This window comes from Gossypium arboreum, chromosome 9, assembly GCF_025698485.1.
Source record: "Gossypium arboreum isolate Shixiya-1 chromosome 9, ASM2569848v2, whole genome shotgun sequence".
NCBI lineage: Eukaryota > Viridiplantae > Streptophyta > Magnoliopsida > Malvales > Malvaceae > Gossypium > Gossypium arboreum.
The window spans coordinates 85,362,328-85,385,148 of NC_069078.1; the positions used below are offsets into that span (position 1 = coordinate 85,362,328).

General features: G+C 32.3%; 3 protein-coding genes across 3 annotated transcripts; 2 read left to right on the top strand and 1 right to left on the bottom strand.

The window, feature by feature from the left end:
- Positions 1 to 2,993: 2,993 nt before the first annotated feature.
- LOC108454406 (20 kDa chaperonin, chloroplastic-like) lies at positions 2,994 to 5,179 on the bottom strand. The gene is made up of 6 exons (XM_017752858.2): positions 4,773 to 5,179; positions 4,506 to 4,690; positions 3,972 to 4,151; positions 3,729 to 3,884; positions 3,442 to 3,519; positions 2,994 to 3,341 (listed from the first exon to the last, which is right to left on the bottom strand). Exons 2-6 carry the CDS (start codon positions 4,686 to 4,688, stop codon positions 3,168 to 3,170), a joined length of 771 nt encoding a protein of 256 aa, XP_017608347.1. The 5' UTR covers positions 4,689 to 4,690; positions 4,773 to 5,179; the 3' UTR covers positions 2,994 to 3,167.
- A 4,173-nt stretch (positions 5,180 to 9,352) lies between these two features.
- Positions 9,353 to 13,537, top strand: LOC108454584 (uncharacterized). The gene is made up of 7 exons (XM_017753088.2): positions 9,353 to 9,997; positions 10,367 to 10,469; positions 10,570 to 11,447; positions 11,599 to 11,701; positions 11,796 to 12,541; positions 12,880 to 12,978; positions 13,143 to 13,537. Exons 1-7 carry the CDS (start codon positions 9,356 to 9,358, stop codon positions 13,224 to 13,226), a joined length of 2,655 nt encoding a protein of 884 aa, XP_017608577.2. The 5' UTR covers positions 9,353 to 9,355; the 3' UTR covers positions 13,227 to 13,537.
- Positions 13,538 to 15,556: 2,019 nt separating this feature from the next.
- LOC108453981 (uncharacterized) lies at positions 15,557 to 20,140 on the top strand. The gene is made up of 5 exons (XM_017752254.2): positions 15,557 to 15,934; positions 16,290 to 16,496; positions 16,845 to 17,066; positions 17,340 to 18,974; positions 19,225 to 20,140. The coding sequence occupies exons 1-5, from the start codon at positions 15,898 to 15,900 to the stop codon at positions 19,857 to 19,859; spliced, it is 2,736 nt and encodes a 911-aa protein (XP_017607743.1). The 5' UTR covers positions 15,557 to 15,897; the 3' UTR covers positions 19,860 to 20,140.
- Positions 20,141 to 22,821: the final 2,681 nt, after the last annotated feature.

Consider the following 22,821-nt stretch of genomic DNA (forward strand, 5'->3'; position numbering starts at 1 on the left):
TCCAAATTAAGATCTGCTAATTTTTTCTGAAATTAGACTCATATACCTTCTTACCATAAAATTTTCATAATTTTTGGTTGGGCCAATTAATACAGTTTATTCATTGAAGTCTCCCCTGTTCTGCTGTCTGACAGTTCCGACCCTTCTTTACTAAAAATTAATTATCTTCTTGTACAGGATTCGAATGATGTCCTCGTTTGTTTCTATTGAAAATAGACTCATTCAGGATTATAAACATATAAATTTAAGCCCCTAATTATTTTTATCCAATTTTTTATGATTTTCCAAAGTCAGAACAGGGGAACTCGAAATCATTCTGACCTTGTCTCACAAAAGTTATTGTATCTGATGATTTACAATTCCATTGCTTACATAATTTCTTTTATAAGAAACTACACTCAATAAGCTTTAATTTCATATTTTATTCATCCTCTAATTCGATTTATATAATTTTTAGTGATTTTTCAAAGTTAGACTACTGCTGCTGTCTAAAACAGTTTTAGTGCAAAATGTTTATTTCCATTTTGCCCCAAATTTCACAATTCATACAATTCAGTCCTTGCTCAATTAACCCCTCAATTAAGATAATTTTCTCAATTAACACTTTTTCTAGACATTATAAGTTATTTCATAATTTTTGAAATTCAGAATTTCCATATGAAACTTTAACTTCAAACTCTTTTACAATTAGGTCCCAAACATTCACTTTCTATTCAATTCTTTCAATAAAATCAGAATATAAATAATCTAAAGCTCTAATTCCATGCCAAATCATCATATACTTCCAGCACATATTCATAACAACTTTCAATTTCTTTCATAGAATCAAAAACTAATGAATTCAACAAGTGGACCTAGTTGTAAAAGTCACAAAAACATAAAAATTTCAAGGAGAAAGCAAGAATTAAACTTACATGAAGCTAGAGTATGAAAACCAGCTTGAACCCTCTTCCATGGCTGTTTTTCAGCTGATGAATATGAAGAGAAATGAAGAGAATTCTAGATATTCCAATTTAGTCCCATTTTTATTTAGCCAATTTTGGCAATTTTCCAATTTTGCCCTTATTTCATCCATTTCCTGATTTTTCTCAGCTATTGCCACCCAAAATATCTCCTTTAGGACTATTTTCACTTTAGGTCCTTCCTCATTTGACAATTGAGCTATTTAATCCTTCTAGCAACTTTTACACCCTTTTCAATTTAGTCCTTTTTATTTAATTAACCACCCAAACGTAAAAATTTTCTGACTAAATTTTAATACTACCTCACCAACACTCCATAAATATTTCTGAAAATATTTATGGCTCGATTTATGAAGTTGAGGTCTCGATACCTCATTCTCGACCCAATTTACCTAATTAATTCTTTTAAATCACCAAATTCACTAATTCAAAAATGCTTTTATATTCACATTTGACTCATAGGTATTAATTTATTAAATTTTTAACTCACCCGTCGGATTTAGTGATCTCAAATCTCTATTCCCGATACCACTAAAAATTAGGCTGTTACATGTATGATATCATGTGCATGGCTTATATGATTAAATGAATAGATAAGTTATCCAGAAAACATGGAATGCATGCATAATTATACTTGACAAAATGAGATAACTGGAAAGTGGGCATTAAATCAATATGAATGTTAGTTACTCGAAATGAATGATATGATTGAGATATGATTGCTATAATGAAAACTGTGTTACATGTATATGTATATGAGAGTTAAGTCAGAGGCCCTACGACCCCCTCCCCCTACCAAAGTGGTGTTTTATAATGGAAATTCCTGTGATTTATGTTGAACAAGTTTCCAGCTGAGAAACCAAAGAGTTCAATGATGGAATGGTTATAAGCATGATTAGAGATTGAAAATGAGTTGATAAGTACAGACATGAGCTAGAAAGATTCGGATTGACCGAAAGATTGTTTAACTTTCACAACATCGTAGTTAGCGAAAAAGATTAATTTTGGTAAAACGATCTATCCTGATATGATGTCGAGAAATGTATTGATTAAAATTCCCTCATGAACTGGTTTTCTTAGTGAGGGGAATATTATGGAATTTGGGACGGCAGAAATAGTTAAAGGAATAATGTTCGAAATATGAGATGTCCAAGCTCATCATTAACTCTAATTTGCAAAGAAACTCATAAAAGTCTAAGAGTAACCATTGAATCATCCCATAAACCTTAATTCTTCTAACCCCAAACTCCAATGTGTTACAATTCTAGAATGGTTGTATTAATGATAAAGCCTTACAACTGTTCATGGGGAAACGACACTAATGATAGGTTCGACTTGGTGTCCTTTTGTGAGACATGTGTTTGGACAGGGTTGGTGGTGAAAATATTTATATATATTTATATATTATATTTTTTTAAGTTTATATATTATATATTATGAACTTTTATATATATTTCAAAATATTATAGGTTTTATATATTTTTAATTGTATATATTTTATATATTTTTAAAATAATAACCTAAATTTGATATTTTATAAAAATTTAAAATATATAAACTTACTAAAAGTACATCTAGAATGAATTTGAATATATAGGCGTCTAGATTCAAATGTATCTAGACAGCCATTTGTCTAGATTCATTCTTGAAGTGAGAAAAAGTGTACTTCTTTAATTAATTTATATATTTTTAAAGACTTTTTAATTTATATCAACCCATGTCATAATGAGAAGTTACAAAGTATTACCATCAAATTAACCATCAATGTCGTATCAACACGAACTAATAATGTTAGTGTCGTCAGGGTACTAACGTCGATGATAAAATATATATTTAGATACCAATTAGGTACTTTTGGACTAATAAAAGGGTTAAATAATATATTAACACAATTAAAACAGATTAATGTAATTTTATAAAATATTATTATACACTCATTTTAATTACCTTAAGTATTTTGGTCATTCATTTATTTTTAAACTTAATTTTATTTATTTCAAAAGATGAATTTTTACAAGAAATGGAGTTATTCAAATGTGGTGATGAAATTCAAGTTTTTTACTTAATCTTTTTTTTTTTTTTTACCAAATGCTGCATCCATTTATATTTAAGGAAAAGAAATTACAAAATCTTTGTGCTTACTGGCAACTCATCCAATCAATCCAGTTTTAACCTCAAAATCTAAAACCAAACCTTATTACACAACTAAGAGAGCACAGCCATTACATCAGATGCTCTCAGAGCAATATAGTTACTACCATCATTGCCCTTGAAGTCATTCCCAGCATACTTTGAATACAGGACGGTGTTTCCAGGCGAGACCGATAGTGGCTTTAGGTTATCTTCCTCATCTAAAGTACCAGGTCCAACAGCTATCACCTGTTTCATTTAATTCATGTATTTAAGTAAATACATTTTGCAACACCACAGCACAAAGTTCTATGCCCTCCTCCAAAATACTTGATTAACTGTTACTCACCGTTCCAATGGAAGGTTTTTCTTTGCTTGCCTCGGTCAGCAACAAACCTCCGGCAGTTTTCTCCTCAGCTTCCGAAACCTGCAACGGTATTCAAACACACCACCGGGTGCCTTCATAAGTCCATATTAATATCCAACCCCTTTTTTCTTTTTTCATCAATTACTTCTCAATACACTATATCATCACCATTCACACGTGTGAGACTCACTGTCTTGTGAATGGTGATCAAAACTTCAACAGAACATTGCTATGGCAACTGAATATACAGATTTCGGAAGGATGCGAACCTTAATGAAAACTCTGTCGTTCAGAGGTTTAAGATCTTTTATGTCATCGGTTTCAAGAAGTCCAACAATGTCATCCTCTTTTAGGAGAAGATGATTTGCACCATTGAACTCGACCTCCGTCCCAGCATACTTGGAATATATGACCTGAGCACCAGTCTACACAACCATGGCATTGTTGAAGTATAATAGTGGAGCAACAAATGGAAATGAACTGAGAAGAATAACTGGTCCATGAAAACTCACCTTTACAGAACTTTCCGATTTCGTATTCCCAATTGTCTTCCCTTCACCAACAGCAACCACCTCACCTCCTTGAGGCTTTGATTGAGCAGTTGTTGGAAGCAAAATGCCACCCTCAGTCTTCTCCTCTGTTTCTTTGATCTTCACCAACACTCTGTCACCCAAGGGCTTAACTGAAGTGTACTGCATAGGGCAATAAGATCGTTTTATGTAAGCAGAAGCAGTGTACATACAAGGAGATGAATCCACGGAAACGATTGGCTTTGCTACACTAATTGTAGCAAATTGATATTATTTTGGAGTTCCAATAAGCCAACAGCAACCAATTCATGTCAGGTTTCATACATTTAAAACATGTTTAAAACAGAAAAAGCATTCAGAGTCGCCCCAAAAGGTCAAGTTTCGACAAGTGAAAATATTCAGCAAACAGGTAAACATGAATTGAAAACAATACCCAAAAAAAGCTAGTTTACTCAACAACAAAGCAGCGATAGCACCAATAATTATTAAAAAGAATAAAGTAATAAGAAGAAATACCTTAGGGGCAACAACGGTAGCTGCTTTAACAACCAAACCTCTGAAGGACCTGCTGGTCACAGCCCCAGGCTTTAATGTTCCAAAGGAAGAGAATTTGACAGTGGACAGCCTAAGCCCTTGTAATGAAGCCAAGTTCCTAGCTGATGCTGTCACTGACGACGCTGTTAGCTGAGATGTAGCCATTTCTGTATTCAAATTTCACAAAAATCATTCCTGCAAATCAATGATTCTTAGGAATAAAAACCAATATATGTAAAAAGAAAATACCTTTGAGAAAGATTGAAAAGGATAAGGGGTTGTTTGGTTTGGTTGCTTGAAACTGGAGAAATCTTAAAAAGAAGATAAAACCCTAGTGTGTTCAAATGGGTTTTATTTATTTGATAAGAGACTTCTAGAAAATTGATAATCACGCGCCTCACTCTCCAGTGAGTGGATTAGGAGTGAAACGGGTTAAGCCCAACAAGACACTAGGTTAAGGATATCCCACGCGCTTTCGAGGAACAAGATGAACAACACACAAAGAGCACCTAAAAAGACAGACTTCTGGAAGGAGGAAATGAAAATTAAAATTCCATAATTTTAAATTTGCAGATTTATCGTAAGTAGAGGCTGTAAAAACTATTGTGTTCTTTGATTATATTTTAATTTGATGTTGGGGGTAAATTATATTCATCAACAGGTAAAAAAACTTACATATTTTAACCTCAAAATAATTACATAATCATAATTATTGAAATTATTAAGTAAGACGTTTATAAAGTTATTGATATATATTTCTTTTTAACAATCATATTAATTCTTTTTACACAATATTTAAAGTGAAGTAACATAATTTTTTAAATTTTACTAAAAGTTAATGGTTTTTATAGTTGTTGTTTTAGGTTATATCTTTAGTTAAAGAAATGTTAGCCTTTTATCTAAATCGAAGAGAGATTAGTTACCCTCTAACAAGCACATTAAGAGAGTACACTAAGCATACTAAATAATTTTAGTGGCACTACTGGTTAGCTTCTAACAAGCACACCAAAAGAGCACACTAAATACACTAAAGGATTTTGCAGAAAGTTAGAAACTAATATTGTTCAAACTTTATTTTTTGGGACTCTTGGGAGGTATCTTTTATAACAATTAAGCCCTTAAGATTGATTAAAATGGACGATTAAGATCGCTTATAAAATTATATACAAGGCTAGATCTTTTTAGAGTTTCTGGAATGTTTTATTTGATTATATAAGATTTTGATATATTTTTTAAACTTGTTTCTACTTTTTAGGGTCTTCTCATCAGTTATTCAAAACGTTCAAAAAAATCCCTTAACTCTTTCTTCTAAAAATGGTATTGTTTTAGGATTGTCACTTGAGGGGCCTCCCTAGGTCTTTAGTGGCCTTTGTCTATACTTGAGGGCCTTTGCCTAGACTTGGGTGGTCTACTCAGCAACTTTAGGTGCCTTACTCACAGGCATGCCTTGATATTCTCCCTACTCAGATCTAGCAATGCCGTCGTTGCTAAGGGTGCTTCGCACTCAGTTTCTCATACAGATCCAAACATGAACGATTTCTTCAAAGCTTCAACTCCAACTGTTCTACACTTGGCTTCTCATGAATAGTTCCAATGCTTACAACATAAGCGACTTCTTCAAGGCTTCGATTCCAAGTGTTCTAGTATCAGCTTCACATGACCATTGCTTCCTTTGATGGAACTTTTAGTCTTGATCTCCTTACTCTTATGTTGTTGAGACTATTTTCGCTGATTCTGTTGCATTTAATTTATAACTAATAACTCTTATATGATGTTTGAAAAATATTTTTATATAGAATATTTAAATTATTTCACATATTTAAATATAAATATTTTTACATTATAAAAGTTTATTATAAATTAAATAAAAAATTATTTGATGTAAATGATCACAAATTTTTAACTTACTCCATAAATAGTTCAAACAAACTCGTATCAATTTTAATTTCACACCTTTTTCCCCTTACTTAGCCCTGCATTCGTCTTTATTGCATTAGGTAATAACTAGAGTGATCATGGTTTGGTGACTGACTGACCAAGGCCCGCCTAAAAATAGGAGGGTTTGGGTAAAATATAGGCCGAAAAATGGGCTTGGGCAAAAAACGAGGCCCGTTTAAAAACGGGCGGGCCTCGGTAAGAGTTTTTGGCCGGGCCCGCCCAACCCCCAATTATATATTAATATATTTTTGTTTTTATTTTTAATTATTTTAAATTTTAATATAACTATTTTTATTATATTGTTAATTTGTGTATTGTTTTAAGAATTGTTTTAGTATTATTTTTATTTGTTTTAATATTTATTTTTATGTTTTTAAATATATTTGATTTATTATATTTTTAAATTTTTTTATTTAATAAAATAAGAAAAAAAAATTAATATGGGTCGGGCCGGGCCGGGCTCGGGCTTAGTAATTTTATTTCGGGCCGGGCTTGGGTAAAATTTTAGGCCCATATTTCGGGCCGGGCCGGGCCCGGGCCTAGTAGACGGGCATAAAATTTTACTTGGGCCCGGCCCGAACCCGGCCCGGCCCGGCCCATGATCACCTCTAGTAATAACACAATAAAATCCACCTGTCTCTCTTTTTTAATACAATGGCAAAAACAAGACAAATCATGGATTTCCTAGTCTTCTCAATGCTTCCTTGGAAGCCCATTTCAATTCTCCATGGTTCTCATTACAAACATCAATATATTGAAAAAGATTTCTTAAAACTATGATGTCATCCTGAATTGGTTTAGCTTCCCAGTCCACCTTGTTCTGCTTGCCTCCAAAGATTTTGCTCACTGATCTGTCTTTTGTCCATATAAGTGCTGAGGTTATGGCTTCCGAATGAATCGGACCATAAGTAGCTTCCGAATGACGCTGTGGCTTTGGTTGAATATTTCTCGCACAATTCTCCGCGTTTTAAAGTCATGTGTCCTAATGCTTACCAAGGAGTTCCTTCTGTACCATCCAATGAAAACGTTGTGACCTGTAGTTGATCTAACTCTTGTCAATACTAGTGTTACTCTCTTATTCTTCTCCTCTGGGGGCTCCAGCTCGAGAATGCCTTAAATGGTGTCATGCGTTGCAGTGGTGGCTAGGCTAATGACTAAAATCGGGTTGGGGGTTACACCTTCTTGCACTACTTTATTCCTATGGACCCATATGTTCCATGGTGAACGCCTTGGTCTCTCCCTCCTCTCCTACATATCTAATCTTGAACTGAACTTGTATTCAGACAGCACACACGCAGCAAAAGTGCACTTACGGAATGAGTGGTCCACGTCCTCTTTTTCTTGAGGAAGGATTGTATGAAACTGTAACGCCACGTCATCTGTATCCCTTTCCAATAGTTTTATGCCACGTCAGTATTCTTATCTTGAATTTCAAGATTTTAATTTGGATTTGAGTTTTTTCAGGATAAAATTCTGAAATTCAGGATAAAAGTACTGATGTGGTGTAAAACTATTGGAAAGGAATATAGATGATGTGGCGTCACTGTTTTATACAATCCTTTCCCCTTTTTCTTTATGGCATAAGGGACATTTTGGATCCATTGTTCCGATTCTTGTGTGAATTTTTTGCCGTCAATAATAATGCATTGTTTAGAATATTTATAACTATTGTTTCACACTTATATGTCGCGACACCAATCTCTTATTTGAAGTCGTGATATTAATTTATTGTTTTCAAAATCGCGATACCATCTTCTTGTCGTTGATGTCGCGGCATGAGACTTTCATGGTTATGACGCCAACTTGATAAAACTTAAAAACTTTACATTTTAATCCTCAAATGGTTTCAGGTTATCATAGAAATTTTCATAAGCTTGTATAACCTCAAATATAAATATAAAGCATGTTATATTGGTGTATTAATTGGAATAATTTATTATAAATTATGGGAATGTATCATAATTGTAACTGTAATTGTTCCGGCAACAAACTTAATATTCTATAACTCGAACCCGATAGTCAAATTGAATATAAAATATTACATCTACTCCACTCATCAAAAATTTCCTATTTAAAAGATTGATTCCTTCAAAATATGATCTCACCTCAGTCTATCTATTGTGGTGGTGCTTTGTACCTCCCATCTGAATGTCATAATTTTACTGATTGGCTTATTACATGTTAAATGTGTTAAGCTCATGCCATTATAGTACACGAAATAATATTTTAAATATCCAAATAGATATTTTAAAAAAAAATACCACATTAAAAACTCGATCAAAGTAGACATACCATTTATGATATTATCTTTTAATTAATTCAATCGAACAGATTAAAATATTTCCATCCATCAAAGTCTTTTTTTGCTTGAAAAATTCAATTGGTTTAAATAAAATTAAAAGTAAAGATTACTGTTAATAGTAATTATTTCTTCTAATAAAACAAGCGGGTGATGGTTTTAATTAGAGGCACACATACATCAAAATCATAAATATTTATTCAAATACGGTTTAAATTTCTTTTTTAGATTTCAAAATTTAGGTGAACTCGTTAGCATTATTAAAATTATTTTGTTAAATTTAAATTTATTATAAAGTCATTTTTTAATTAGAGTTAACAAATTTGACTTGAATTTTAAAATCTAAAATATAATAGGATTAAATTCCTGAAAATAAAAGTGTATGGATTAATTTCAAATTTGTAAAAATATAAGGATCTATGACATATTTTAACCTTTCTCAAATAACCTGACTTTTGGGCTTGGATAAGTAACATCTTGGACAAATTTAAATTTAACAAAAATAAATCCTGATTGGGATAAGCCCATAAAAATTGTGTGGCCCAAACCCATATTATTTCCCGCCAAACTCAGTCATGGCTTTCCCGCCATAGTTATGCTTATCATCTCAGTTCTGCCCGCCACTCGATCGCCTCTCTTTCTCTCTCACACACACAGTTTTTGGTTTAGGGTTTTAACAATGGCGGATGTAAAGGAAATCTCTAAGAAGCGGAAGCGATTATCCTTTCCTGTAACTCGTTCGTTAATTGGAAGCTTCATTCGTAGCAAATCCCAGGTTCAAAGCGGAAGCCAATCCCAACACGGTAGAAACCACCATGATCAGCAACCCATTGTCAAGAAACTGAAAAACAGCTTACCAGATGAAGATTCATCGATGGGGTACGGTTTATCCGCCGTTTCCATCAAAGATCTCCGTTTAAGACGGGTCTTCTCTCCCTCTTCCACCGATGGAGTGATTCCTGACAGTTTCGATGATACTGAGAATCTGGGGAAACCTCAAATTGCTGAGATTCACTTGGGTGCAACTCAAGAACCGTTGGAAAATGGAAGTTTTAAAAAGTTGGATATGTCGAATGAGAATTTTGTGCAGTCGACACCACCAGATGCTGAGATCTTTGGAGCTGAACCAGTGGTTGAAAGAAACGGAGGTGAATTTTCAGATCAGTTCTTAGAGAAGAAGCCATGTGAAAAAGGCTCTCATCAGCAGAAAGATGCCATGAACAATTCAATGAAATCAGTAAGATTTTAATATAAATTCTTTTTTTTCCGTTTAATTTAATGCTTGGTTGATACTTTTTGCTATTGGTTTTGTTTCTATTTTTGGAATTCCTCCTCAAATTGTATGTTTTTTATACCCATATGAAAAATACACAAGAATTATTGTTGAGTAGAGCTTTTAACTTGAGTTATCAAGCGAGTCGAGTTCAAGTATTTTAATTTAGCGAATTTGAGTAGTTCAGTTTTTATTGTTATGGATATTCAATCAAGTTTCGAGTTGAGCTTGAGCTTCATCTATTTTAAATTTGATTCAGCTTGATTATTAGTACCTATACATATATTGGTAATTTTATTTAGTAATGCTGGTTGCTCGTGTATTGTGGACTAGGTTCTTAAACCTTGTTCTCGTGCGAGGCTTTTCAGAACTCCAGGCTCATTCAGCTACAGAAGATTGCTTCCTTACTTGATGGATATAGAAAAAGATCATTCTGGTAAATTCTCTGCAGTTTTCTCTTTGCTTTTTCTCTCTTTCCAAACAATCAAATGTATTGTCTAAACTAAGACAAACATTCTTGTATGTGATCTTTACAGGTTCCCAAACAATGGGTCACCCTCAAAAACCTGAGAAGGGTTTCGAGGACGAGCATCTCTTGGCTTCAAATGGTCCAAAATCATTGCCAGATAAGACAACTAGCTGCTCCTTGGTGGTTCACGATACTGATTATGGTAAGCCGTTAATTGCGGCATCAGTCGAGTCCTCTACCTCAAGGGACGATGAGGCTTCCTCAATGCCCGTGGTTAATGGAGAAATTGAGAAACTTGAGTTGCAAGATTCTTTTGAAGGCCGGAATCTGAATTGTTTGAAAAATTGTTCATCTTCAACTATAGAGGATTCTCATTTCAATGAGGAAAATTTAGTTGGTGCGGTTTCTAGTAATAAAACATCGACAGATAACATCGAGGTTGCAAAGATTAGTGTTGAACATCCTTGCAATGCTCAAAGTCTCGAAGTTTTGGGCCAGAATTTTTCTACACTTAATAATAAGTGTGAATCTTCTTGTGATTTTGAAGTTACAGAAAGTTCTAAAGATGACACGAAGAGGTCTGAGATTCAAGGGATGCCAAAAGCCACCATTTGTAATTCCTTTGAATGTCAGCACCTGAATTCTGTGGATCCTGCATTGTCTGAAATGGGAGGAAACGGAAAATGCAGTTTACAGCAGAGAGTTGACATTGATGGTGAAGTTGTGGAACGCGTTGAAGACTTAAGTGGAGAATGTATGTCGATGACACCGCCTGATGTCAATACGTTCTCCAAGTACAAGACTGATGGTAGCAGAGGCAACACAGCGGATAATGTTTCACAAGGTGTAGGTCAAGTTACTGAGAAGTTGACAAATGAAACGCTTCACAGAAATAACAGTCAGGGCCATGCTAAAAGCCCAGACTCAAGTCCTAAAAACAAGATGGTAAGCTTCCATCTACCTACCAGTGTTTCCAGTTATGGTAGTTATTTGCAGTGTCTAATTTGCTGACTCTATAGGTGCATGTTATACTAATTAAAGATGAATGTTTAAAAACATTTCATGCTAATGTCACTGTGGCTGTGATGTTTAATAGGCTCCAAAAGCACACTTGCATCTGAAGTTATCTAAAATTCCGGGTTCAGTCAGTTATAGTCGGTTGCTTCCGTATTTGATTGATATAACAAGTCAAAACTCCAGTGAGTCCTATTTCTTCCATTCAGATAATACTGTTGTTTTACATTTAGATCAGAGCCCAAGTATTTTTAACCTTTTTCTTTGATTCTTTACTAGGTGCTTCTGGAAATAATCAGTCACTGAAAGTTGAGAAAAGTTCCAAAGAAAAGCCACTTTCACTGTTCATTACTCCTGCCAAAGACACATCAATGCTTACTTCCAATGACAAAAGTTGTCCCGTAGAGCGTCATAAGGGTGATGATATTAAGCTAGATGTGGTTGCAGCATCAGTTACGAGTACTTCTGACCATAAACCAACAGAGTCTCCTCCTAAACAAGTAGCTGAATCCCCGATGATAATGAATTTACAAGAACCAGGACCACCTGTAAAACCTTCTGCATTGGATACAAGTCAGAAGTTAGAAACTAGGCTTAAAGATGTGGTTCAGTCGCCAGCCATGTCATCAAGCTCTCCAAGAGAAGAAGATGCTAAATTGGCGGCTAATCAGTTACCTCTTGAAACGGATGCGAACTGCATAAAGTCTACCGAGAAATGTGCAAACCATGAAAAGCATATTGAAGCTAGCTTTGTTGAAGCCTCTATGCCTCCTAGAATTCCTTCTGCTAGTCTTCAAAAGGGGATCCTTAAAAGAAACCCACGTGGATGCAGAGGTATTTGTACTTGTCTGAACTGTTCTTCATTTTGGCTTCATGCAGAGAGGTCATTTGAATTCTCAAGAATTCAGATGCAAGATGCTGAAGAAGTGGCTTTAGATTTGATTAAAGAGTTATCTTACCTACGGAATATGTTGGAAAAATCTGCTTTCGTTGCCAAAGATCAGACCAACATTTGCATCGATCAGGTGAATATGACATGATCACTTATTCTTATACTTAGCTTTTAAATATAGTGAGCTAACTGGAAATCTTAATCAAAATAATTTGCGAGTATTATAAAAAATCAAAATGCCTGAATGTTTTAGATGCTTTGCTGCAGCTACCATTAATGCAGTAAAAATCTATATTGGCTTCTTTACCATATTAGATCACGCACTAATAGCGCAAATGTCAAATCCTTCTCTAAGACATGAAGTTTAACGTTCTTACAAAGTTTATTTTCATTTCATTATTATCCATATACCTGTCATAGATTGTTCTCACTACAGAAATTCGTGCTAAAACTCTAATATGCTCGATTCAGGTCAAGGAAGCTTGCAAGAAAGCCTCTGATGCTGAAGAACTTGCCAAAACCCGACTCAGTGAAATGAACTATCATCTAAACATTCACTGCAGAATCCCAGTAAGTACTTAACACTTTTCACTCCATAAAAGAAACATCTCTGAATCATTTATCTGCCATTTCTCCTCACTCCCCCACTAATCTCCTGCTAAATTACTACATATTAGTATCATCTTATGGTTTCTTGCACACCAAGCAATCTTACTTCCATCTTGTTCATGTAGTGTGAGGAGCGACCAAGCGTGAGATTTGCCGATTATGTTGAAGAACACGTCATCCATCCGATAGCAGACTCATCGAACAAATAGTTTCAACATAAGAGTTGTTCTTTCTTTGTAATTGTTACTTTATTAGTTAGCTTTGATGATGATATCCCCGTTTCATTTCCAAAATAGCATCTGCCTATATTGATAGTGGTCACACAGACAGCATATTTGTACACCGTTTTTCCATGTAAGAGAAACAAAAAAGTCTGCGAAGAAAAAAGGTGATTTTTGAGTCGCCATTCGATCAATTTCATTAGGTTGAATCTGTTATGTAATAAAATAAATATTAAATATGTGATTTTGATATCATGTAAGAGTATTATTATTTTATAAAAATAAGTATTTGACTTAAATGGTATTTATATTATTAAGTACATGTACAATTAGTTCACGTGAAGTTATGGTAAAATTGAGGCAATTAATTAATTTGAAATTTTATCTTTTCAAAATATTTAAAATTATCCATTGAAGTAAATTGAAAAATAAAAGAGTAAATGACAAAATTTCTATAAAAGTTTTGAAAATCACAAAATTAAGATTTTTAAAATATTTATTTTTCTTAAAATGTTTATCTTGAATTATGTTACATAAGATTTAATGTGCCATTTAATAATTAAATTAATAATTTTAATAATAGAAGGACCTAATTGATATAATCTTAATAGTTTAGAGATGTAATTAGAATGATTTGAAGTTTAATGACCAATTTAAAATTAGAGTCATAGTTTGGAAATGTTTGGTAGAATTAACTCCTTTCTAAAATAAAAGTAAAGAGGTTAAACTCCAAAAGTACAAAGAGTACATATATTTAAACCTAAAATAGGCTCAAAATTCTATATGTTTCATATATTTGGAATTTAGCAAATGTACTTTTCAAGCTAAAAATTCAGGTCTAATTGTTAATATTGTTAAAATTATTTGGTTAAATTTACCGTTATCTTCTTTTGAAAATAAAAATAAAATATTCATTTAATAACTATACAACAAAAAAATGATATTGTAATAAATTTGAGTTTAATAGAAGAAATTTAATTGTATTAATTTTCATCATTATAATATTGGGAACAAAATTTAAACTACTAACTATAAGTAGATAACAAAGTTTAAATTCATATTATTTAAATACTATATAAGAGTTTTAATCACTATTTCAATGCAGTAGGACGTAGATTTCAGTGTACTGAAGCGCATTATTCTTTTATTTATGAGTTGGAGAAGGATTATGGGTAATTCTAAACATTATGTCAAAAAAAATATATATAATCGAACCTATAATAAAATTATTTAAAAATAAACATAAAATACACCATATTTTAACTTAATAAAATATAGCATCTAAAAAAATAGATGGTTCCATGAAAAGTCAATGATGGATAAAAAAACATGAAGTACTAGGATGAAATTAAGTATTAACTACAAAAATTAAGAAACAAAATACTAATTGAATATGCTGGTTGCAGACAAAACCATATATAAATTCTGGGCAATGTGGTGTCTAATATCATTTTATTTTTATTTAATATGATATAATATAATATATTTTTTAATTATGATTGAATTTTAACACTCATGTCAAAAGAAAATATTATTTACTATAACTATTAAATATAAAAATAAATTTAATAGTTTTCTATTATAATTTTAAAATAAATAAATAAAATTTATTTTTATTTTACTTTTAATATTCCCGCCCCCCGCCTCCCGCCCCCAAAACCTCAACCGTTTATAATGATCCTTCAATAAATTTTATCATTCCATTTTAATCGACTTTTATGTTTATAATGATTTTTTATTCACATTTTGTCGTTTTTGCAGTCTAATTTTATAGAAAAATATTTTAATCATTTTTTTATTTTTTATTAAAACCACCTCAAAAAATTAATTTTGTTGACATATCTCACATTTGATTGTCATATAATGATATGTCAACATTTAATTCATTTTAAAATTTAAATTTTTATATATTCTTAATTATTTTAAATTTTTAAAATTTTTAAAATTAATTAAATATTAAGATATCATGCACATAGCTATTTATGTATTGAAAAAATTCATCAATTTTGAGTAATTTAAAAGTTAAAAAATGAAAAATTAAATAAATGAATAAAATAATTATTTTAAAAGCAATATATTTTACTAATATTTGTTAATTATAATATTGGATTTTTAGAAAAATAGGATGAAATATTCATCACAATTAATACCCATCTTTAAAAGGTAAAACAGCAATCATGGCCTTATAATTTTCATTTAATACAAAAAGGATAAATCAATCGATTCGATGAATTACTTTAAAAAAGTCAATTAATTAGTTAAAAAAGGAGTAGCAGAGGGTTATTCATAACAAGCGCACATGGGGAACAGGATAATGCGTGATCACCATAAATTGTTAAAAGGACTCCATCACTGTTCCGTACAAAGTCCCTCTTATGAGTTAATATGATGAGTTAAGCCCCCCACCATTGAAACCGACAAACTGCGGTGTAAAAGTTCATTTTTTTAATTAGATACCCAGTTTTTTGTTTTTTCTTTTCTTTGCTAAAAGCCTAAAACCCCATTGGACTTTTCCACACTATTATTAGCTTTCTTCTTCAAAACCCTCAGTCTTCCCTGTGCTTGTTTCAGTTTTCACTGTAGAAAAGAAAAGCAAAAAAAAAAAAAAACCTTTGTTTAAGTTTCTTCATCTTTTTCTTCTTGTTTATTGTTCTTAGTTATGGACATTCAAGATCATGGGAAAAATCATCCCTCAGGTATTTTTTTTTCTGTCTTTTTTCATTTTAATGTTTTTTTGTCATTATTTTCTGGGGTGGTTGAAGTTTTTTTTGGTGCTTTTTCTTGGTTACTCATTTTCCTGAAAAGCAAAAAAATATTTCTGGGTTTTATTGTTTCTTGAATAACTGCAACTTTTTCCCTTCATTATGCCTTTAGGGACTATTTTGTTTATGTGGGTTTTTTTTCTTGTTCTTCTTTTGGCTTCTAGTTTCTTATTTTTTCTATTTTTAGACTCACATTATGTAAAAATAATTGTCATTGTTTACAACTTTTTTTTTTCATTTTTTCATATATTTTAAGGACTGGTTAATGAAATAAGCTTGATATTTGCAGGGCATGAGAGCCATGGAGGAGTTCATTTATGTCACAAATGTGGGTGGCCTTTTCCAAACCCACATCCAAGTGCAAAACAGAGGCGTTCTCACAAGAGGATATGTGGAACCATTGAAGGTTACAAGCTAATTGACTCAAGGGATATTATCACTCATTCAACTCCTTCAGATGAGGAACCACTTTCAGATGAGTCTCATAAAACCCCCTGTAAGTTAACCAAGTTCCCTTTTCTAAGTGTATGAAAACAACGCTCTTTGCATAAATGGTCCTTTCAAAGGTAAAAAGTTTCAATTTTGTGCCATATAAATGGGCCAGTTTGTTGTATTGTATGGAGTTTTGGTGAATCTAGTTGCCCAACTCCCAAGAGTTATGGAAAAATCCAAAACTTTTGAGCTCATTATGGTGTCTTTCAATGGTTAAAACTTTAATTTTGATAGATATAAATAGGCTAGTTGGGGACAATTTGTTGGGTTGTAAGGAGTTTAGGGAGAAGAACAAGATTCCTTTTTTTTTGGTTGAACTGATGAACCAAATGTATTGATTTTGTGAATCTAGGTGCTCAAGTTCCTAAAGTTATGGAAAGCTGTAGTTTGGAGAAAAATATTGGTGGAATTGGAGCAATGTCCAACAAATCTGAAGATGAAGTCTTTTCGGATGCTGCAATGGAATTTCAAGATGGTGGATTTGGTCTCGGAAGGCTGGACAGTTTCAATCATCCTAGCAAATCAGACAAGGATCTTACTCCTGTCGTATCTTTCAAAGATTGTGAAGACACCTGTAAGTTCTTTTATGACACCCGATGATGAATTGTTGTAGGTTACTTCGAGTGAGGTGCCGTTGTTAATGGCTTGTCTGAAAATTTTAACTTGTGTCTACAAGTAGTTGCTTTTGAATTTAATGGCATATCTAATTTGCTTGTGGACAAATAATGTGAAGCTTATATTACACTAATGGTACCATCTAGCATGAATCTGGGGCTTAGTTTGGTTAGTTTATGCAATCACTCTTAAGATGTGTGCACTGTATATTAATTTCTGGGTCATTTAACAGGTGATGTGATCCCAATCAAAATGGAACCTCTAACGGATGTCTTGGAAGAGAGTAGTAAAGTCGGTGGTGGTGATAAGATGGCAGAATACACTGTTAGGCAGGAGACTAATGCCGAAAAGATAGAAAAGATGCTGGATGGAATTTCAGATTTGGGTCAGTTGGAGGAAGACTTCAGTGACAGGTTGGCTTCTAAAACATCCATTAATGAAAATGCTGAGCAAGAGAGTGATGGAAAGGGACACCTAGGAATTAGTTTAGAACGAAATCTAACAGATGTTGTGGCATCGAACAGGGTTCATGCGTATGTAACATCTGAAAAGACGGATGATATAACTCCTGAGACTCGGTTGGTTGATAGAGTAGTCAAAGTAAAAGAAAATGATGATAAATTGCCTCTCAACACTGTCATTAATGATCTTTCGGCTAAAGAAGAATCCGGAAAAGATATTGATGCTTCTACATATAACTTTCAAATACCGACTGATGCAGCACAAGATTCAACTAATGTGTGCGATAAAACAGAGAAGGAAAATGTAAGTGTTTATGCGCTAAAGCATGAGAGTTTTAAAGATCATAACACAGTGAAATTGCCTCAATCGAGGGCCTTAGCTTCTGAAGAAATAATAGTTGATGAGGAAGATGAAGTCAAAGACCTTGTTTCTCAGGAGAAATGTGATACTTTGTCATTAAAGCAGCTGGATAAAGACAATGAGGCAGATGCTTCGTGTATTCATGTTGCTGAAGACAGCTATAAACTTGGTGGAAATAAAGAAGAGCTTGTTGAAGGGAAAAGTGATGTGATTCAGCTTGATAAAGGGTCTGATACATTGGGGTGTTTTGTTGATGATGATACCACTAAGAACAAGACGGACCTGGAAGTCTGCTATCCCGAAGAAAAGCAGCCTGTTTTGGTTTCTCATACTGATGTTGAGACCAGAAAGTTAAATAATGTATGTGGCAGTGATGATATGGACGTTCCTCAATCGGGTAGAAATGGGGCTCATATAACTGAAGATGAGAACACGGGAAGAATTGATGATGAAAATTATGTGAAAAAGACATTAACGTTAAATGAATCTACAAACGGTTCTTCTCTGTCCCAAACCAACCCATCATCGAACTTACTTGATGTTGAAAATTCTGCATCTGAATCTTTTAGCCTGCATCATGATTCCCCAGTTGCCGCAAAGGAAGCTAATGATGAATATACAAGGGCCTTACCTGAGACCGAAGGCCCACACTTGAACAGGGCTTCAAACAGTCTCGATGACATGAAGGAATCCGAAATAAGTAGGGATATCAAGTTACAAGGAGAGTGTGTGGGCAAAGATCTTATGACTTCTGCAGTAAACAACATTGAAGGAAATGAGTTTGAGAAAACTTCACAGGACCAATTGAAGAAAGACTCGATACATTCACCATCATTTGCTGAGCCTACGGGTCGAATTTCTGGTGCTGTTGATGATAGCCATACAGGAGAGTCCGGAGTGGATGCTTCCGGGACTAGCACACTAAGTTTGCAAGGGGAGGCTGATAATGGCTCTATTAAGCCTCAACTCGATGCACCCGTAGGTGATGTTTTGAAATCAAGCAGTCACAATGATAGTTTGGCTGGTCAGTGGGGATCTGTTTCGGGTATGTTAGCATCTTCTTGCTCATTAATATAAATTTATCTTAGCATGATGAAGAATTTCTAATATGGCTTAACTAATCATTTATATAAACTTATATGAAGTTTAGAACCGTTCAATCTGAAGTAGGCTACTTCAGCTTTTAGGATTGATATCCATGTCTAACATTCACATCCAAGCCCGAGTAGCATGTAAAAGTGGACATTTTGTTCCAAGAATTAAGCTCATTTCTTTTGTTTTTGTGTATGGAACAGTTTCCTCGATGCAATCAGATAACCCGGCTGCAATCAACACTGAAAATTTATCACCAACTGGCTCACATCCGTTGTTGGAACCAGAGAAAGCCAACATAAACAAACCATCAGCGGTATTGGGAGAAAAACATTTCCATAAATCTGATGAATTCGAGCCACCATCTTTCATGACACTAGTTGAACCTGGAGGCAGCAACCAAAACGTGGCTGCTGCATCTGAAATCCAGACCACGCAGAATTCACAACATGCTGGCTGGTTCCCTTCTATTACTCACGCAGCAAATGAGTCACAAGGAAGAAAGAAGGAAGAGATCATAGCAAAAGTAAACAACTGGAATACAATGCAGCACACTCCATTGAAGAGCCTACTGGGTGAAGCCATTAATGAGACCAAACCAAAGTCCCCTAATTCAACCAAGGCAGCTCCAAGAGATGAAAAAATAACCAAAGATAATGGAGGCATGGTTACCAAAGTTAGCTCAATTCTGGGACCTGAATCACCTGAAGCTGAGCCAAGCAATGTGGAAAAATGGGATTCTCCTGCAAGGTATCAAGCTGATATTAAAAGAGAGAAAAGGAAAATGAAGGGTAGGCCACTCTGGACACAGTTTGTATGCTGTTCATCTGCAAATTAGGATAGGATCATAAATGCCTCTAGACATTATTGAGTGGGGGATTGCTGCTCAATGGCATTGTTTAATAGCAACTCTTTTATTTTTTTTTTCTTTTTAGCCTTGAATTTTTCTTATTCATGGGAATTTGTTGCTTGTAAATTATTTGGACAATTGCATTGTTTTTATTTTTATTTTTGTTGTTGTTGTAGTAGTACTAGTATATTCATATTATTTAGTATACTATAATTCATTATATCTGGGTGAAAAACAATAATTTACAAGTCCAAACAAATTATTCAAAATGTGTCACTAATTTATGCTTACAACACAAATTGGTGTATCATGGTATTAGTGTGGAGCTACTCATTTGAATGACGAAATATGAGGTTAATCATTTGGGACCAACTAATTTTTCTGACTGAGGCCCAAAACATAGTGGCCTTGACCCCCTGTTTGGATGGTATAATTGCTATTTCAGGTTCTCTTAAATTTAATATTTTAATTTATTCCTTTTTAACTCTTTAAATAAAGAAAAAAATTGCATTTTTAGTCCCTTCAGAAAAAATAATTAATCTATTTAAGTTGTTTTAACCACAAAAAAAAAAAAAAGCTTTGGACCCTCCAATTTTTTTAATTTCATCTCGACATCCCAAAATAAAATTTCTAGTCCCCCCCCCCTAAAAACCCTAATGCGTCTTCAAAATTATTCAAAATTTATTCTTCTTTTATTTTGTTAGATCAATAGCCTTATTCCACTCATTCTTATAAAGTTTTTATTTTTGTTACAATTTATTATCCTAAGACAACCTACTAATTTTGACTTCTGGGTGGTTTTTCTTAGACCATGTTTCATCTTACTATTTTATATTTCTATTTTATGTTTTTATAAATTAATCCAGCACAATTTTCAAATCTATTATTCACGTGAAGAAAATAAAAACCTTGTTTCTTATGGTTGAATAATCAATTTTTATGTCATGCGAGGCACAGATAAAATTGCATGTATCAATTTTAATATTTTATATTTACGTTTTAAAAGGTTGTTATAAAATTTGTGGCGTATCAATAATAATATGATTGAGAAGAAGTCGATTATTAATAAAAATAAACTAACATGAACATATATGCAAGGAAAATTGTAAATTATTATAATAATATCGATTTTATCATGTTGATGCACTTATAATTTTGTATAACATGTTTTTTTTTTTTTGTGAGTTTAGAGTATTAAAAACATATTGTTAATAATTTGTTTTATATAGATTTTGATGCGTTTTATTTTTAAATGCAAGTTATATTTATGCTATTTTTATTTTAAGTCGTGTTTTGAGTAGGCTATCATAGATACTCTATTTAGAGAATAATTTATTTATCTAAACTTACTTCATATTTGTATAATTTAGTAGTGTTTGAATTCAAAGAAAATCATATATCCATATCATGTTTGAGCTTTTCTTTTTCATGTTAATAATTTTATATGTAAATTTTGACACATTTCTATATTTGTAATGTCTTCATGCCATGTCATGTTTTTAATTATTTTAATTTATTTTATATTTTTGTGATTATTTATTTTATTTTTTATAAATAAATAACACTTAGATATTAAAAAAGAAATTAAATTATAATATATCATTTAAATAAGTTCTCAAGTTTTTTTACCTAAATAAGCTCCATTTTTTAATCAACAACTACTTATGCATTAAATAAAAATAAATCAAAGCAGCCCCAAAATAAGCCCCACTCTTTTTTTTTTCACGATAAATAATGATATTTTTTCAATTATTTAATGACATTTAAGTAACTTTTTTATGTCATTGACACATAATTTTGGTAATTCTTTTACCCTAAATTATAAACCTTGAACTCAAAACCCTAAATCTTAAACTCCAAACCCAGAACATGAATCTTAAACTTGAACCCTAAACCCAAACCTTGAATTCGAACCTCGAATCATGAACTTTGAACTTGGACTCGGGGTTCAAAGTTCGAGTTTGGGGTCTAAGGTTACGGTTCGAGGTTTAAGGTTCGAGTTTAGGTCAGGGTTCTAGGTTCGGGATAAAAAAATTACCAAAATTATATGCCAATAACATAAAAAAAAAAATTGTTATAATGTTATTAAATAATTAAAAAAGGTTGTAGATAATGTGATGGAAAAGTTACATAAAATAATTTTTCTAAGGAATAGGATAAATTTAATAGTATTAGATATATGATTTTTCCTTTTCATGTATTTTCTTTTCATTTCATTATAAATCAAATTAAAATAATAATAAAAGAAAGAAAAGAATGCTTACCAAGCATGGCAAGCAAATTATATATATATATATATATATATATATATATATATAAACCATTCTCTTTTCATCATTTCTACTCATCTCTTTAATTTAATATGAACCATAATTTTAATATGTAAATTACACAACACAAATAAAACATAAAAAGTTAAAAATTGACTTAAATATGTAAAAACATATATTTATTCATTTTTCAATTAAATTCAAATAGTACCACGAACAAATAAAAATAAATATGAAAATATAAGTAACATGTGGGAATAAACAATATATACGGTTCAATGTCATAATAATTAATTTCATCTTTGACGGAGAATAAGAACAAACAATGGGCGCTACAAATTTCACATCCCATAAATCTCTTTTTTTATTATTTAATTATTTTTTTCATTCTATTTTCTCTTTAAAGAAACGATAAATTTAATTTTAATTATTTTATTGTTTATATGAGACTTTTCAAAGTAAATGTTTTGAAAATAATTTTTAAAGGATTTTCTCAATATACAGCACAATAATAGAGATTATAAAATTAGATATGCATGGTTGATTTAATGGGCCTTTTAGACTTTTGGTATTGATTTTTAATTGATCAAAATTTATTATTAAATTAATTTAATGATGATAAAGTTAAAATGTAATTTTAAATGCATTTTATTTGCTATTTGCAATTCCGTTAACATTTT

Bases quoted from the DNA above. Each gene is read 5' to 3' on its own strand.
- LOC108454406 (XM_017752858.2), bottom strand. From the start codon at position 4,688: ATGGCTACATCTCAGCTAACAGCGTCGTCAGTGACAGCATCAGCTAGG. The intron at 4,152-4,505 runs GTATTTCTTCTT...TGCCCTATGCAG, and splicing joins CTACCGTTGTTGCCCCTAAG to TACACTTCAGTTAAGCCCTT. The intron at 3,520-3,728 runs GTTCGCATCCTT...ATACCGTTGCAG, and splicing joins ACGACAGAGTTTTCATTAAG to GTTTCGGAAGCTGAGGAGAA.
- LOC108454584 (XM_017753088.2), top strand. From the start codon at position 9,356: ATGCTTATCATCTCAGTTCTGCCCGCCACTCGATCGCCTCTCTTTCTC. The intron at 10,470-10,569 runs GTAAATTCTCTG...TGATCTTTACAG, and splicing joins TATAGAAAAAGATCATTCTG to GTTCCCAAACAATGGGTCAC. The intron at 12,979-13,142 runs GTAAGTACTTAA...TTGTTCATGTAG, and splicing joins ACATTCACTGCAGAATCCCA to TGTGAGGAGCGACCAAGCGT.
- LOC108453981 (XM_017752254.2), top strand. From the start codon at position 15,898: ATGGACATTCAAGATCATGGGAAAAATCATCCCTCAG. The intron at 17,067-17,339 runs GTAAGTTCTTTT...GTCATTTAACAG, and splicing joins CAAAGATTGTGAAGACACCT to GTGATGTGATCCCAATCAAA. The intron at 18,975-19,224 runs GTATGTTAGCAT...TGTATGGAACAG, and splicing joins TCAGTGGGGATCTGTTTCGG to TTTCCTCGATGCAATCAGAT.